This window comes from Hemibagrus wyckioides, linkage group LG11 (genome assembly GCF_019097595.1).
Source record: "Hemibagrus wyckioides isolate EC202008001 linkage group LG11, SWU_Hwy_1.0, whole genome shotgun sequence".
Lineage (NCBI taxonomy): Eukaryota > Metazoa > Chordata > Actinopteri > Siluriformes > Bagridae > Hemibagrus > Hemibagrus wyckioides.
The window spans coordinates 4,035,852-4,052,588 of NC_080720.1; the positions used below are offsets into that span (position 1 = coordinate 4,035,852).

General features: G+C 39.5%; 1 protein-coding gene across 2 annotated transcripts in view; it reads left to right on the top strand.

Annotated features, from left to right (window-relative positions):
- The window catches only part of col28a2b (collagen, type XXVIII, alpha 2b), a 38,058-nt gene that overhangs the window by 14,846 nt on the left and 6,475 nt on the right, over positions 1-16,737 (top strand). For both annotated transcript variants that reach the window (XM_058403052.1, XM_058403053.1), the window contains 26 exons: positions 124-177; positions 1,096-1,140; positions 1,229-1,255; positions 1,414-1,458; positions 1,970-2,014; positions 2,196-2,249; positions 4,484-4,552; positions 5,961-6,029; positions 6,122-6,190; positions 6,431-6,499; positions 8,351-8,419; positions 9,469-9,537; positions 9,752-9,820; positions 9,962-10,033; positions 11,045-11,113; positions 11,202-11,273; positions 11,385-11,453; positions 11,538-11,606; positions 14,121-14,189; positions 14,289-14,357; positions 14,438-14,506; positions 15,081-15,149; positions 15,417-15,485; positions 15,576-15,656; positions 16,296-16,331; positions 16,615-16,651. In XM_058403052.1, the coding sequence (XP_058259035.1) occupies positions 124-177; positions 1,096-1,140; positions 1,229-1,255; positions 1,414-1,458; positions 1,970-2,014; positions 2,196-2,249; positions 4,484-4,552; positions 5,961-6,029; positions 6,122-6,190; positions 6,431-6,499; positions 8,351-8,419; positions 9,469-9,537; positions 9,752-9,820; positions 9,962-10,033; positions 11,045-11,113; positions 11,202-11,273; positions 11,385-11,453; positions 11,538-11,606; positions 14,121-14,189; positions 14,289-14,357; positions 14,438-14,506; positions 15,081-15,149; positions 15,417-15,485; positions 15,576-15,656; positions 16,296-16,331; positions 16,615-16,651 (1,603 nt within the window). The remainder of the gene's footprint in view (positions 1-123; positions 178-1,095; positions 1,141-1,228; positions 1,256-1,413; positions 1,459-1,969; positions 2,015-2,195; positions 2,250-4,483; positions 4,553-5,960; positions 6,030-6,121; positions 6,191-6,430; positions 6,500-8,350; positions 8,420-9,468; positions 9,538-9,751; positions 9,821-9,961; positions 10,034-11,044; positions 11,114-11,201; positions 11,274-11,384; positions 11,454-11,537; positions 11,607-14,120; positions 14,190-14,288; positions 14,358-14,437; positions 14,507-15,080; positions 15,150-15,416; positions 15,486-15,575; positions 15,657-16,295; positions 16,332-16,614; positions 16,652-16,737) is intronic.

The following is a 16,737-nucleotide window of genomic DNA, read 5'->3' on the forward strand; positions in this document are numbered from 1 at the left end:
TCTTGAGCCTAAAAATTCATCCTGAATAATCTGTGTTGGTTTGTTGAGGGCAAATACTTCACCTCTAGTTTACACCTCTCTCTCTCTCTCTCTCTCAATCTCTCCCCTGTCTCTATATCGCAGGGGAAAAGAGGTCGACCAGGAGATGATGGAAGTCCAGGGCCAAAAGGACAAAAGGTCAGAAAAACATTTACATTTTTATTCTAAAATGCAACATGAGGTGCCGAGATGCAGAGTTTCTTTGGCGTGTAAATTCCAGATTGAGTCTAGGTCACTACATGTTGGGCTATGGAGACTTCACCTAGTGCACTGCACAGAACAAACTTCAGGGTTTGGTCCGAGACTAATTTACAATGTCTACTACACTACATAGGTGAGACTCAGCTACTAAGTGTCTTGTGCACTACAGCGGCTAGGACTAGTCTACTACTAAGTGTCCAGTGCATTTTATAGGCTGGGACTATTCTACTAGTGTCTAGTACACTACAGAGGCTAAGACTATGGTATGAAGTATCTAGTGCACTACATAGGCTGGGACCAGTCTACTATTCAATTAAATTTATTTGTATAGCTCTTTTAACAATGGACATTGTCCCAAAGCAACTTTACAGAGGAATAGAAGATACAATAATATTATGTTTAAAGATAAGTTACTATTTATCCCTAAAATTTATTTTTATATTATGAAGTGTCTAGTTCATTACATGAGCTGAGACTAATTTACCGAGTGTCTAGTGCATTCCACAGGCTGCAAATCCTCTACTGTGAAGTGTCTAGTGCACTACATGGGCTGAGACTAGTCTATGAAGTGTCTATTGCACTAAATAGGCTGAGACTAGTTTGCTAGTGTCTAGTGAACAACGTAGGCTGAGAGTAGACTATGTACCAGCATTTAGGGCACTATCTAGGGCACTAGCTTCTCATTAGACACTAAGGGCTTCTTTCAAAGCTTCTTTTAGGTCACTGCATATAAACACATCCAGTATAATGCAATATCCTGAAACCTTCTTCACTGTTATTTGTAGGGAAAATGACTATGAGCAGCACATAGTGAAATAAACTCCTGTTTGAAATCTGACTTCCTACTTGCCATAGGGTGAGAGCGGATTTCAAGGGCTGCCAGGGCAAACCGGCTCAGAGGTCAGTCTCCATCTTATTCCTTCCTTTATGAGATTTTCATCACAGTATGTAACACACTGGATAATTATTTGTGGTCACTGTGCTTCAGGGCAAATCAGGAAGTAGAGGAGATAAGGTAAGAAACATGGAGGTTATGCCGAATGTTTCGAAATTGACTTATTCTTGTGAATAAATAATGGTGCTGTTCTGTCCCTGATGGTCAGCTGCTGCTTAGTGAAACTCCTGACACTTTAAAATTTATACTTTAATAAATTATGGCCTGCTTTTTTGCAGGGAGAGAGAGGTGAATGTGGGATGCCTGGTGTCAAAGGAGACAGAGTGAGTGTGCAACACGCACACACACACACAGACACACACACACACACACACAGACACACACACACACACACACACACACTGATGGACTGAGTAGTCCTTCCACTATTTCTATTTCAAGTTTTTTGTGATCGCTGTGGCTAAAAAAATAGATTTTGCTGCGGCTTTTGAGTTTTTTTGTGTTTTTTTAAGTTGAGTTGGTGAAATCACAAACACACAAACTCCTACTAGTTTAGACACATATTCTTTGAGCTCCGTCCTCATGGTCCATGCATGTGAATAGAACATCATGTTGTGATGTCACATGACGTGTCTCGACCCAAATCGGCAGAAAATCTGTGCACATTTTGATCAGTCCTCCAAATATCACAGAATTTTCTTGATTTTATGTTAATTTCTGTGATCCCAAAAACATGAAATCCTGGAGGGACTGACTGAGCATTTTCTGACCCTTTACTGGACATCTCATAGACTGATATTGATGCAGATCTTTTGTATGTTTTGTTCTTTACAGGGTCCTGAGGGTCCAGTGGGCGTCAGTGGAAACCGAGGACTGCAGGTTTGTTGTTTAGATGTTTTTACACACAGAGACTCACTCTTTCCTGCTCATTTTACTGCAGTAACAATCTCTCAGCTGTGACCAGGTGGCGGATTAGAAAACATCACAACGCCATATCAACAAATTGTCTGAAGTGTGTGAGGGTGTGTTGTCATGTTTTTATGTTTTTGAGAAAACTTAGGGTTTGCCTGGACCTAATGGTGACCCTGGACCCCGGGGAACACCGGGACACAAAGTAAGTGAGACACTGTCAAGGGTCTAGTTCCTAGACACAATGTATGCAGTGCACTAGGCTTATTTTATATAGTGCACTAGTCTTAGTCACTGGTCTCAGTCTATATAGTGCACTGGTCTTAGTTACTAGTCTCAGTCTATACAGCACACTAGTCTCAGTCTATATAGTAAACTAGTCTCAGTTTATACAGTGCACTAGTCTCAGCCTATATAGTAAACTAGTCTCAGTCTATATAATATACTTGTCTCAGTTTTTATAGTGCACTAGTCTCAGTCTATATAGTACACTAGTCTCAGTCTAAGTCAATAGTCTCTGTCTATATAGTACACTAGTCTCAGTCTCAGTACACTAGTCTCAGCCTATATAGTAAACTAGTCTCAGTCTATATAATATACTTGTCTCAGTCTATATAGTTCACTAGTCTCAGTCTCAGTACACTAGTGTCAGTCTCAGTCACTAGTCTCAGTTTTTATAGTACACTAGTCTCAGTCTCAGTACACTAGTCTCAGTCTATATTGTTCACTAGTCTCAGTCTCAGTACACTAGTCTCAGTCTATATAGTGTGCTAGTCTCACTCTACATAGTGCACTAGTCTCACTCTATATAGTGCACTAGTCTCAGTCTATATAGTGCACTAGTCTCACTCTACATAGTGTGCTAGTCTCACTCTACATAGTGCACTAGTCTCACTCTATATAGTGCACTAGTTTCACTCTATATAGTGCACTAGTTTCACTCTATATAGTGCACTAGTCTCAGTCTATATAGTGCACTAGTCTCACTCTACATAGTGTGCTAGTCTCACTCTACATAGTGCACTAGTCTCACTCTATATAGTGCACTAGTTTCACTCTATATAGTGCACTAGTCTCAGTCTATATAGTGCACTAGTCTCAGTCTATATAGTGCACTAGTCTCACTCTATATAGTGCACTAGTCTCACTCTATATAGTGCACTAGTCTCACTCTATATAGTGCACTAATCTCACTCTATATAGTGCACTAATCTCACTCTATATAGTGCACTAGTCTCACTCTATATAGTGCACTAAGCTCAGTCTATATAGTGCACTAGTCTCACTCTATATAGTGCACTAGGCTCAGTCTATATATTTCACTAGTCTCAGTCTATATAGTGCACTAATCTAGTCTAGTTCGCTATGTAGAGCAAGGCTTATTCATTACCCGAACTGAAATATTACACTGTTTATAGAAAATCTAGTGCACTATGATGTCTGAACCTAGTGTATTAATATACAATGAACCTACCAAACTACACAGACTAGTCTAGTGCACTACACAGATTAAGTTTAGTGCAATTTGGAGTTTGTGCCTAGTGCACCATGCAGAGCAAGGCTGATGTTTTGTCCCATTTGACCCTTGTACACTACTTCTAGTGAGTGTAGCGCATTCTGCAGACCGAGCCTATTCAATTGCGCTGTGCTGTACACTGATCAGTAATCAGTGATGTGGTTCAGAGATAAGTTTTAAGCAAGTGTTTCTGTCAATTTGACACCCAAACACTGTTTAAGTGATATTACACAACCTCCAGGAGAAAGGCTGCTTGTTATGTTAGTGTTTGACGTTGATATGTACCCTCCAGCTCTGAACAAATCCACTGCCAGTCCAGCAGCTGCCAACAGAATGAATCGGAATCACTCAGGTGCCTTGACTATGTGCAAATAGTTTTCTCTTTCAATAGCACCCAAAAGTGTGTACACCTCTGTTCATAGAAATCTAGAGTTTGAACATTTTTACAATTGTAGAATAATAATAAATACAAAAACAGTAAAAAAAAAAAAATAACAAAAATGAAAAATTATACTGGAATTGCTCACTGAGTAAGAAAAATATTAAATAAATGAAAAATCATTTTAAACAACTCACTGTTCAAAGTATTTCTCCATCTCGCATCTTTATGATGGAGCTGTACCCAGGAAGATTTTACTTACTTAAACTTTTCGAAAGATTAATTCAGAAATAATTTTATACATGGTCATTACCTTCACTGTTTTTATGCCTTTTGACTGGTCATGTGACTGCCACTTTTTTTTTTAGGCTTAGTCGAGATGTAGTGCACTATATGGACTGAGCTCATTAAAGGAAATATTCCAGTGCATTATGTTGCCCGAGTCTAGAAAACTACAAGTTAAGCTAGTACTATATATAGACTAGGATTAGCAATGTCTCTTAGCAGAACCCAGCTAAGATCAAATGTGTGTGTGTGTGTTCAGGGGGAGAGAGGCTTTCCTGGACCACCTGGGCTTATGGGTGAAACTGGAATTGGTATTGCTGGACCAAAGGTAAGATATCGTCCAAAACAAAAGTAACGTTATAGGACTGAACTCAACCACCTAAATGTTAGAAGCATCCGGGTATCCCTAAGCACCCTCTAGCTGGCTCTCCTAACCAGCTTGTTCAGTCTCTTCCTGTCCTGTTCTGTACTGCCTCCCACCCAGCAGACTATGGTGTAGAGAATTGCAGAGGCCACCACCGTATCATAAAAAGTCCTTAATAATGTCCTGCTCACTCCAAAGGACTCTAGTCTCCTCAGCAAGTGGAGGCAAATATTGCCCTTCTTGTACAGAGCATCAGTTTTATCCATCCAGTCTACTGTTTAGGTAGACTCCCAGGTACTTGAACCTATCCACCAACTCAGTGTCCAAGCCCTGGATGGTCACTGGTGTAGTGCAGTGTTCTCCTTCTCCGGAAGTCAATCACCATCTCTTTCATCTTACTGGTGTTCAAGTGCAAATGGTTACACTCACATCAGTCAACAAAGTCCTTGATGACGTCCTTGTATTCTTGTTCATTCCCGGTTGGATACACATCCAACAATGGCTGAATCATCTGAGAACTTCTGGAGGTGGCAGGTGTTAGTGTTATAACTGAAGTCTGAGGTGTACAAAGTGAAAAGAAACGGGGAGAGCACTGTGCCCTGGGGAGCCCCGGTATTACAGGCTACCACCTCAGACACACAGTCACGCAACCTTAGATACTGTGGTCTGTTGGTGAGGTAGTCGATTATCCATGCGGCCAGGTGATCATCCACCCTCGACCACTCAAGCTTTCCACGCAACAGTGCTGGCTGAATTGTGTTGAAAGCAGTGGAGAAGTTAAACAATACTTGGACAGTGCTCACAGTGCTTCCAGTAGACTCCAGGTGAGTCAGTGCCTGGTGCAGCAGGTAGATCACTGTATCGTCCACACCGATACCAGGCCAATATGCAAACTGCAATAGGTTGACTGTGCACACTAAGGAACAGAGGTGACAGAGGAAGATCCTCTCCATGGTCTTCATGGGAGGTGGGAAGTTAAGGCAACAGGTCTGAAGTGGGTCAATTCCCTGGGGTGAGCAGTCTTTGGTACTGGAACCACGCAGGAAGTTTTCCACAGCATTGGAACCTTCCCAGGCTGAGGCTCAGATTAAACATGTACCTGACCACCCCACATAGCTGGTCAGCACAGCATAGTTGATCCTCATTTTCACACCTGATAGTTGCACCCTATACATGCACACTATAATAGCACCGTGTAGTAGCACCCTGTAATCAAACCCTGTAAACGAACCTGATAGCTGCACCCCGTAGTCGCTCCCTGTAATCACACCCTGTAGACCTAACCAGTAGTTCTACCCTGTGCTCCCTGTAATCACACCCTGTACACCTAACCAGTACTGAGTGATGTGTATGTGTGTGTGTGTGTGTGTAGGGTGAGATGGGACTTCAGGGCAGAGCTGGACCTCCCGGACCACCAGGACTCGGAGAACCTGGCCTACCAGTAAACACACACACTCTACTATTTGTTTATTTCACTGGATATTCATTTTATTAATAGACTTTTGTTGAGTGTATGTGTCTCTGTGTGTGTAGGGGCCTCAGGGGCCACAAGGAGTGCAGGGAGATAAAGGACCTCCAGGAGAGGGATTACCTGGGCCAAAGGTATGAACAAAAATCCAAAGGAAAATATCAAAATATCCATGAGGAAATCTCATACAGCTTGCTTCTTCAAAAGCTTGAATGTCTCATCACAGACAATTTAATCTTATCAACAATAAAGATTTTCATTTCAGTTCCATTTACTGTTAACAATCAGAGAGAAGAGAATGAGGTATGATTACAAATATGTAGAGACTCAGACATAAAACATTATAGTCATTATTTATTTGTTTATTTTCACAGGGAGAGAGGGGACCAGAGGGTCAGAGGGGACCGCGAGGACAGACTGGACCTGGAATTAAAGGAGACAAGGTAATATAAGAAGACTGTACTGACTTTTACACAGGACACATTTGTGAGATTTTATCGCCACAAATCGCTGCTACTGGTTGCTATAGTAATAACATTTATTAGTATTTTTTGGCACAACTAGCTTTCCTAATCAGTTTTTTTTGGCTAAAATGACACATTCTGGGGGTGATCTGGAATTTACAGTATATATAAAATTCACCAGTGTATATATGCATCATATGATATGAGATGAAGGAGAAGCAGTGTGTCTCTTTGCCAGAGATCATGTGCACTCTAAACTATTCACTCCCACTGGTAGTTGTTGATTGCTTTGACATGGTGAAGGTGAAGGTAATATCTTAATCTAGCAGGCGTTTCGAGTCGTTAATTGCCTTAATTGCCTAACACAAGAATCTCTGTTTTGTCCTAACTGATCTGAACTTATTTATGTTCTGTGAACACTGTTGCGGGTTACAGTGAGTCTATAGCTCTGTAATGATGGGGGTATGTCTGTGTATCATCAGCATTACTGTGTGTGTTGTTTTGTTGGATTGAGCCTAAGGAGAGCAGATCATTTTTAAAATAAAAGCAGCCCAAGTACTCATCCCTGAGGGAAACATATTTCATGATCTTACAATTTTTTCCAGATTTTTCCAGCCTGTTAAGTGACCATGGCAGCACTATGATAAGTAGTAGTAATACCATAGTAGCACTAGTAATACTAGTCAATCACGAGAAATGCTAGTAATGCCACAGATTTTTCGGCAGATTTGAGCACTCTTCTATTCACGTGTGTGGAACGTGAGTACCGCTCTCATAGAAAGTCATTACATGTGTGTCTTCACTGCTCGTCCTTGTGATTTAACCAATTCAAGCTGTTTTCCACAAACAAAACTCCCACAAAGTGTAACTCATTTACAATAACAGCATAAAGCTAAGTGATTTAATTCCTTCCTTGTTTAAACAGCAGATATTAGAGCTGGAGGCACCTTTCTGTGATAGCTTGTTAGTGTCATCGGGTCTACATCGAGAAAAATCATTTTCTCTGCCAGTGTCTCGCTGGGTGTATCACAGAGCAAGCCATGACACGTCTGATTATCCAACCTGCGGCTTCAGGCAGTTAAAATAACGTGCAGTCAGTATGGAGGGCGTTTTGCTCTGATGCTTATGATGGGATGATTTCTCATAAATGCAAATGCTGCATGTAAGGAGTGTGATTTAAGGATTGACGATATTCTGAGATGGATGCATGTGCAGGTTTGGCAGTTTAATGAACACTATACAGAACACTATACACTATACAGAATCGTCAGGCAAACTCCAGGTCGATATTCCAGCGATAACAAACGAGGAAACCCGTCAGACATTCACAAAATACAAAGGTTTGGTAACAACAGCACAGAGTGATTACTGAGACTTCACAAAGTGTTCAGGTTAAAAAGTCTTTTATAATGAGTCAGTGATGTGGTGAGGCTGATTGAACACAGGTAGTGTGTGTGTGTGGTAGTGTGTGTGTTGGGGGTTATGGCTGCAGTGTTTGCTGAAAAATGGAGAAAATTGGAAGTAGATCTATGATTCGGGATGTGGTAGCTCAGTGGTTAAGGTGTTGGACTATTGATTGGAAGGTTGTGAGTTTGAATCCCAGGACCATCAAACTGCTAAGGCTGGGCCTCTGAGCAAGGCCCTGATCCCTTAATTACCCAGCTGTATAAAACATTAGATGAATGTAAATACTTTTAATAAGTAATCTTAATAAGGGAATTGTACTGGGATTGGTGACAGGATGTCACATTAGTTTTTCTTCTTCTTCTTCTTCTTCTTCTTATGATTATTATTATTATTATTGGAAAAATTCAAAATTGTGTGTTTTAGGGTGACTATGGAAATCCTGGGTTACCTGGACCAGCTGGGCTTCCTGGATTTGCTGTACAAGGAGAAAAGGTGATGAAAATAAAACAATTGGGAAAAAAAATATAAAAAATATATATATAATATATATAATTTATAATATATATAAAAATATATTTTTTCCCCTCCTATATATTTTATGTGTGTCCTCTATACTGCAGTGACAAAAGGTATTGAAGTACATTCCATTTAAATTGGGATAGGGATTAGAAATATAGAAAACAAATGAATGAATATAGTTGCTTCATGCACCTAATATTTTTTTTAAGATGAGAAGTTTATATATAATTAAACATTTAGAAATATATCAAACTCTATCTTTAGGTAGAAAAAAACATTTGAACTGAGTTTTGAAACCAAAGCAGTTAAGTGCTACCGCGATAAGGTTCTACATATTTAAAACATCGGTATAAAGATAATTTCATTTGGAAGCATGAAATTACAGGGGTTGGACAAAATAATATGAACACCCATTGTTATAGGGATTAATATCATATGTGTATTATTTCCGAAAGATGTGGTAGTTTAATGGTTAAGGTGTTGGATTACTGATTGGAAGGTTGTGAGTTTAAATCCCAGGCCCACCAAATGGCCACTGCTGGGATCCTGAGCATAACCATCAGCTAATTAAATCAGGGAGGGAGCGTGATTTCCACTACAGCCAATAACATGTGTGAGATGCCAGGTAACACACTGAATCTCAGCAAACTAGCTAAATAAAAGGGCCACAAGTATAAATACAGCTTGTTTTCAGCTTTGAGCTATGAGTTCTCAGTCTAATGTGACCTTTACCACAGGGAAGTGGTTATAGTGTTGGACTACTGACTGGCAGGTTGTCAATTCAATTCCAAGGTCCACCATGCCACCATTAACCCTCAACTGCTCAGTTATACAAAATGAGATAACTTGTATGTTGCTCTGGATAAGGGGGTCTGCTCAAATGCCAGAAAAAAAAGCACATGGATAGAAATTGCAAAAAAAAAGAAAACAATGACAGGGACATTTGACATGTTCATGATAAATCTACTGAGCAAAGGTGATGATTATGGATCATAACTAGTGGTATAAATGAATGGTTTTAGGGAGCTGAAGGACCACGTGGACCCCCAGGATTCAGAGGCCCACCAGGAGAAGGTTATCCAGGACCAAAGGTATGAAAATCCCATGAATAAGAAAGCATTAATGGAAAGATTATAGTATGGGATGCCTTTCTGAGAAATGTTTGAGGATTAAGGTTTAAACAGTGGCCCTAGGTCTTCTAATGGACATTACAACACAGGAAGTTATCTAAAGGCAAAATAAATCTGAACACCAAAGTGAGTTTTAAATCTAAAGAATTTGTGTGTGTGTGTGTTTTGCTCACAGGGTGATCAGGGATTACCAGGAGAAGTTGGAGCACCAGGACTGAGTGGAGTAGGAGAACCAGGACCAAAGGTCAGCTTTGAACTTTTGTGTGTTACTTGAACACACAGGTCACCTTCAGTCCATCAATCTTCAGAGATACTTTATTCTAAATGTTAGAAGTAGAGAGTTAGCGGATTTGCTCCCAGATGTTTGAACCTGATTTTTCTGCAGGGTGAACCAGGAGCTACGGGGTTATCAGGGTTACCTGGGTTACCTGGAGAGGACGGTGCGCCCGGACAAAAGGTAGTAGTCCCAGACATCCTAAAAGTCCTAAATGTCCATCTCTGTAGTATGTATATACCAGTGGCGGGATTTCACACCTAGGCCTTCACTGGTGTTCTTCCTGAATTAATCCTCCTCTATACCATCATTATGACGCCACGGCAATAGATACTAATCAACCATTAAATAAAAAGTAAAAAAGAAAGTAGGCTACAGTATTTCACACCTCACAAGGAATAGTCAGTTTTATTACAGTAAGCCTTGAAAATGCATTTGTAAAGATGTCTGCGAACAAATCGATTTCTTCTCCTCTGTCAGCCATTGTGAGATAAAATATATATTTAAATTAGTTTGTTTGGTTCGCTTCCTCTGACTACTCCAATTATCCAATCAAAGGACGGGAAATTGCTGACGTAATCGTATGCCTGCTAGATGGCCCCAGTGACGCCAACTCGAAATCTGATTGGTTAATGGAACAGTTTTATTGCCACTTATTTTAAGCTCCGGGCGCCTGCACTGATTCTGAAGGCCTTAAGGCAAATTACTTTCACCCTGGCAACACATGATGTCAGTCACTGGCTGAAATATGATTGGATAAATATCATAAATATACACTGCTGGAAGCAGCGCAACCAAGAGAAAAGCTATGAAATGTAGAGAATAGACTATTGGGAATAATTATATAGAATATATACATGGATCAAAGAGATTGGTTTTCTATATATGACAGTTTTATGCGGAAAGCATTTGTTTTTAACATCATCCCACTTACTAGGGGGATTTTTACATTTACATTTACAGTATTTTGCCATTATTCAGTGACGTAGTGTGTATGAGTGTGTGTATGAGTGTGTGTGTGTGTGAGTGTGTGTGAAATTCAAATGATTTCATTTGTCACTTATACAACAATGGTGTGTGTGTGTGAAATTAAAATTTTATTTGTCACTTACAAACCATATACATAATGACATGTAATGAAATATGTGTGTGTGTGTGTGTGTGTGTGTGTATGTGTGTGTATGTGTGTGTTAGGGGGAGCCTGGTGTTCCAGGTTCAAAAGGACCAGAGGGAGCAGCAGGGGTTGGAACACAAGGAGAAAAAGTAAACTCTCCTCTAGTCTTATTTTACCACTCAGTCTGTTCTCACAGTTTGTTCTTTCTAAATCAGTGTGTGTTGTACTTCTGCACAGGGAGATCAGGGGCAAAGAGGAGTCCGTGGATTAGCAGGACCTCCGGGAATCACTGGACCATCTGGACCAAAAGTGAGCATTTAAAATTGACTGCGTATGTCATGCATAAATCCTAAAACATTTGCAGTGACACCAGTGGAGGATCTTCTGCTTTAAAAAACGTTGTGTTTTGTCCTCCTCTAGGGTGAACCAGGAGCATCAGGACGTCTCGGCTTACCCGGACCTCCAGGACGTACAGTAACTGGAGCGAAGGTATAACTGACCAGTCATGCTACATTTAATATGTGCACTGATATGTGTACACTCTATTACAGACAGATTGTGATGATGTTACAGGGTGACGCAGGTCCACCAGGTCCTCCAGGGCCATTGGGGGAAACAGGATATGGACTTCCTGGGCCAAAGGTATGACATAATGTTGGATAAATAGAAATAGAGCATTTCAGAGACACTGAGATACATAGGAGAACAGAGTTGATTTGGGAATAAATGTAGGACAGGGATCATAATCAGAAGAGTGAAAAATAAATAGACAATTGATGAAGGACGTCTGTCTGTAAACAATCCAATAACCCCATCTGTCTTTATCTGAAAAAAAATACACAATCAGAAAGAAAGCATTGTTTCACAATGAGACAAAGACAACCAAGATGATCAAATCAGTGAATAAATAAAGAAGAAAAAACTCCCTTAGATGGTATGAGGAAGAAACCTTGAGAGGAACCAGACTCAAAAGGGAACCCATCCTCATTTGGGTGACACCGGAGAGTGGGATTATGAACAATGTCCTTTCTACAGTCATATACAATCAGTTGTGTGATGCAGATACAGCATATGTAGAATGTTAGTGTGTGTATTCATTAGGAGGTTGCTGTCGTCCTCAAAGTCCACATAGGGTCAGCATCTTGGCTTTGAATACCCAAAATCTTCACGAAGCAGAACCCAGCTGGAGCCGGTCCATCTCTGGATACCTCAGGATCCTCACAGGGTTGGCCTCTTCTCACTGAAGGTCTACTGAAGCTGGCACAATCTCTAGATGCCACGGGATGGGTAGAAGAAGGGAACAAGTGGAAAGGAATTAGCCTAGCTGCTGTTCATAATATTAGCAAGCACTAGATGATAGAGTTCATTTAATCAGATGTAGTGGAGCACAAGGTTATGGGATGTAGTTGAATGAATGGCTTGGTATGCAGTGAACTATCAATACATTGCACCGATGTTCAGCATGGAAGTGGTTTAAATGTTCTTTAACCAGGAAGTTTTCTCTGTCTTCTCTGGTGGGGAGATGGTAGAACTGCAGGTGAGGTCATTACAAAATCCAAACTTATCAGCTTATATTTCAATAATAAACAGAAAAGAACATGAATTATGAACATTATTGTCAACTGTGCTGCAGTACTACATTTTTACAGTACTACACAGAGACTCCGTGACTCTGATGTACTAAGAGACTAATTTGTGTATAAATTAGATTAAACCTGTAATGCCAACAATAACAGTGTACACAGGAAGCAAGCAGCATGTAAAGACAATTTTAGTTACAATTCTTCCATTCACAAAAGTCAAGTGTGTATGAAAATCTGACAAAAATCATGTGACCATGGTGACATTGAAAAACCGTGATACGTCCAAATACAGAAAAATGTCCTGATTATTTGCACATATTTAGATATAACATAATAATTGTCACGATTTAGGCTTCAAATGGAACAAATTTGCCTCTGTCAATTTGATACCTGCCCTTCTGGTGTATTCATTTACAAACAATCTCTGTTCTCTAAACGACTTTCAAGGTTGTATCAAGTGTGGATTTCAGTAAGAGATCTGGGAGACCTGACTACTGAACAGTTTGAGTTTTCCAATTAAACTCCAGACATTTTTTTCAATTAAACAAACAAAAAAAAACAAATTGAAATATACAAAGCTTAAAAACTCGATGCTAGATGCTTAAAACATTATAGCTAGGCACAATGACTACAAGAAACTAAACAAGCTAGAGTCTCAAATTGTATACTTGCGTATTTTTCTGAACAGTTTTGATGATTAAAAATGACCATTTGTCCCCTTTATGATTAGTGCTTGAATTTCAAACACTTATCCTGTATCGTCTAAATCTGTTTACACACACACATGTACTCTGGATTCTGTAGATTGGCAAATACTTTTAAAAGGCAAATCATAAAACCTCGAATAAAAGGAAAACGTTGAAAAATGGAATCAGCAATCACAAATACAAAGTTCAGAATTTATACAAATGTTAAATCTAGCAAGACTTCACACAAACTGAATGTTTTGTCCTTAATCAGGAACTGTTTGATGTGTAGTTCAGGAAAGCCTGACCTCTGCTGGCATGGAAGTGTAATGTCCAGAGGTGCAACGGTCTGGATGAATGTGACAATTATAATGATGAAGGACTGAGCTTATCCGTGCTGCTGATTGCCAGACAAAGAATGTGTCCTAGTATAGATGAATGTTTTGCTGGTCAGCACTGAAATGTGAGTGAAGGTGTTTTGGCTCTCAGCTGCTTTCTAGTGGGTATTTTTATTTATTTTTTTGGACGTTTATTTGATATTAACATGATCAAGGTATGTGTTTTCTTGAATGGAAGACTTTAAAATATTGTGTGGCATGAATTTTGCTTCAAATAATCTGCATAAACAACTGTAAAGATGATAAACACATGTAAAAAAAATCCAAAATAAATAAAAAATAAAGTCAGTCATTTAAAAAAATTATATATATATATATATATATATATATATATATATATATATATATATATATTATTTAAAAAAAATAAAGTATTAATTTATTATAAATATTATCATTTTTAATCCCCATGAGTTTGAACTCAGCTTTTAATTATAACCTAATGACAAAATCTGTGTCTGCATTATCTCTTGCTGTGTTGTTTCTCAGGGCGATCGTGGGGAAGCAGGTCTTCCTGGTCCATTTGGGCCAAAAGGAGATGGCTACCCTGGTCCACCGGTACACATTTCTACCAAGCTCTGTGAACTATTTATCAGCATGAAAGAATTCTTAAAGTTTATCAGTTATAATTATTCTATTTTGTTACATTTATTACAGGGTCCTCCTGGGCTTCCCGGGCTTCCTGGAGAGCCCGGTCCAGAAGGGTTGGGTCTGCCAGGACCAAAGGTATCGTCTTTCATGACAATGCAATTAAAGTGTGTGTGTCTAGATTGGATATACTGTATAAGTGTGTTCGTGTGTTATAGGGTGATATTGGGTTTAGAGGTTTGCCAGGGCCACCAGGACCACCAGGAGAGGGACTGCAAGGACCATCAGTAAGTGGCATTAACACAGACTGTTTGCTATATGCAACTTTAGATATTCATTCATTTAACTAGCATAGAATTTGTTGGGTCAGTTGACTGGAGCTTTGACTGACCGTGTGAAATCGATCACGTTCTCTGAGGGGTAGCGATGTACAGCAGTTACCTGGAGAATAAAGGTTAAAGTTTCTAGTGATCTCTCCTGAACCAGCTTCAAGAACTTTACAGTAATATGCAAAATAAATATATGCTGCAGATTTCAAATAAACGATCAAGAATAACAAATAAAATAAGAACAATGTTGAAAAAGCACACACACACAATAAAAGGTTATCTTGATTGTATTTCACACAATCCTTTACAGAAATTTTGTGAGTTGTGTTTTTTGTATGAGTAAACTGTATCACAAAAAGTAGTCAAGGTCATTTTTACATCAGGTGAGGAGGTAGCTTTGGGCAGTGATGTTTTGCCATATTTTACTAGCTAGGCTTTAACCACTGGCAACTAAACGCAATAATGCCTACTAAAGACCAGTGTAGAGGCAAAAAAATCAAGGCTGGTGTGTCTTTATCTTGGAAATCTGTAGGGCAACACGGGAAGGCCGGGACCATCTGGTCCACCAGGACCTCCAGGGCAGGGGATACAAGGGCCGAAGGTAACACTCACACAAACACAAAATAACATGCACATGTATCTATATACATAACATAACATAACCTGTTAGCGTAACGTGTTGCACTAGAGCAAGAGTAACAGGTATCACAATAGTTTTAAGTTTTTAAAAACCTTTTTTAAGTGATTAAAAAGTTTCACCCACCAAAACTCTCCAGCTAACACTGGTGCTAGTGGATGATTAACACACACACTATGGAATAAAGTGAGTTGTAGTATCTGATTGAACTGTGCTTTAATGTTGTTTCAGGGTGAGTTTGGAGCTCAGGGCATGGTCGGACCAAGAGGACCACCTGGAGAGGGTCTTCCAGGGTCAAAGGTCAGAGATTAACACTGTCACGTGTAGAAAAGGTAAAAATGGGGAGTTATTCAGTTTTAAAATGTGTCTGTGTTTCTTTCTTTTGTCTAGGGTGATCGTGGTGCTCAAGGGGATCGAGGCCAGAAAGGGGTCAAAGGTGACAGTGGGGATCCTGGAGCATCAGGCCAACCCGTAAGTCCCATGATAATATAACGTTAGGGTTTTAGAGGATAGTACATCAATTGTGATGCTAATAGATTTACAAATTGATCAAACAATGTATAAAATAAGTTGTATACCAAACCGTGATGCCACCAGTGGTGTAGTGATGCCTGCATTATTAAATGTGCATGAACACAGCTATTCCTTACTGAAAAATGCCCAGGATTACAGCATTTCTTTTTCCAATAACTAATGAGTCAAAGATGAAAAGGTTCAGCCACTTCAAGTATATTTGATCAGCCAATATGGTCTTAAGAAAGAGGCTCCTTGTGAATAAGAAACCTTTAGTTTTGTCATATATACACATTAGAACACAGTGAAATTCTTTCTTTGCATATCACTGCTTTGGAGGTTGGTGTGGGGAGCACAGAGTCAGCCCTGGTGTGGTGCCTCTGGGATGGGGAGGGTTGGGGACTTTGGTTAGAGGTCCAGCAGTGATGGCTTGGCAGTGCTGAGGCTTGAACCTGAATCTTCTGACCAACAACCCCAGAGTCTTAACCACTTGAGTAGCCACTGCTCCAGAAAGTTAGGGAAGGGAAGCTATGAGAAAAAGGAACCTTTTTGTCTTCTTAGCCTCATATAAACTCCTTATTGGCTTTTGTCTTTCAGGGTCGACAGGGAGCAAAAGGAGAGTCAGGTCTGACGGTGAGATTTCTTCTGATTCACTCACAGCACTTGATACTGGTTTAGTGACTGTAAAAACCTAAAGGCTGAAGAGTCAGAAAACCACTCACCTGCTTAATAAACACAGAAACACCAAATATATTGAGGAAAAACTCTAGACATTTACTGCTTTGTATTGAAATATAGAATTTGACACTATTTTATTTTACTAGTAGAAATTATTTTATTATTGTAATACTGGACAATGTCAAATTGAATGTCTTTTTTCTTTAATAAATAACATATTTGGAACACCATTTTTCAGAGAGAAGACGTTATCAGAATGATACGAGAAATATGCGGTAAGATCCTGGTACCTTCTCCTGCTGTTTTTATTTTGTAGTTAAGCATATATATATACATATTGCACTTGAATATTTTACGCTAA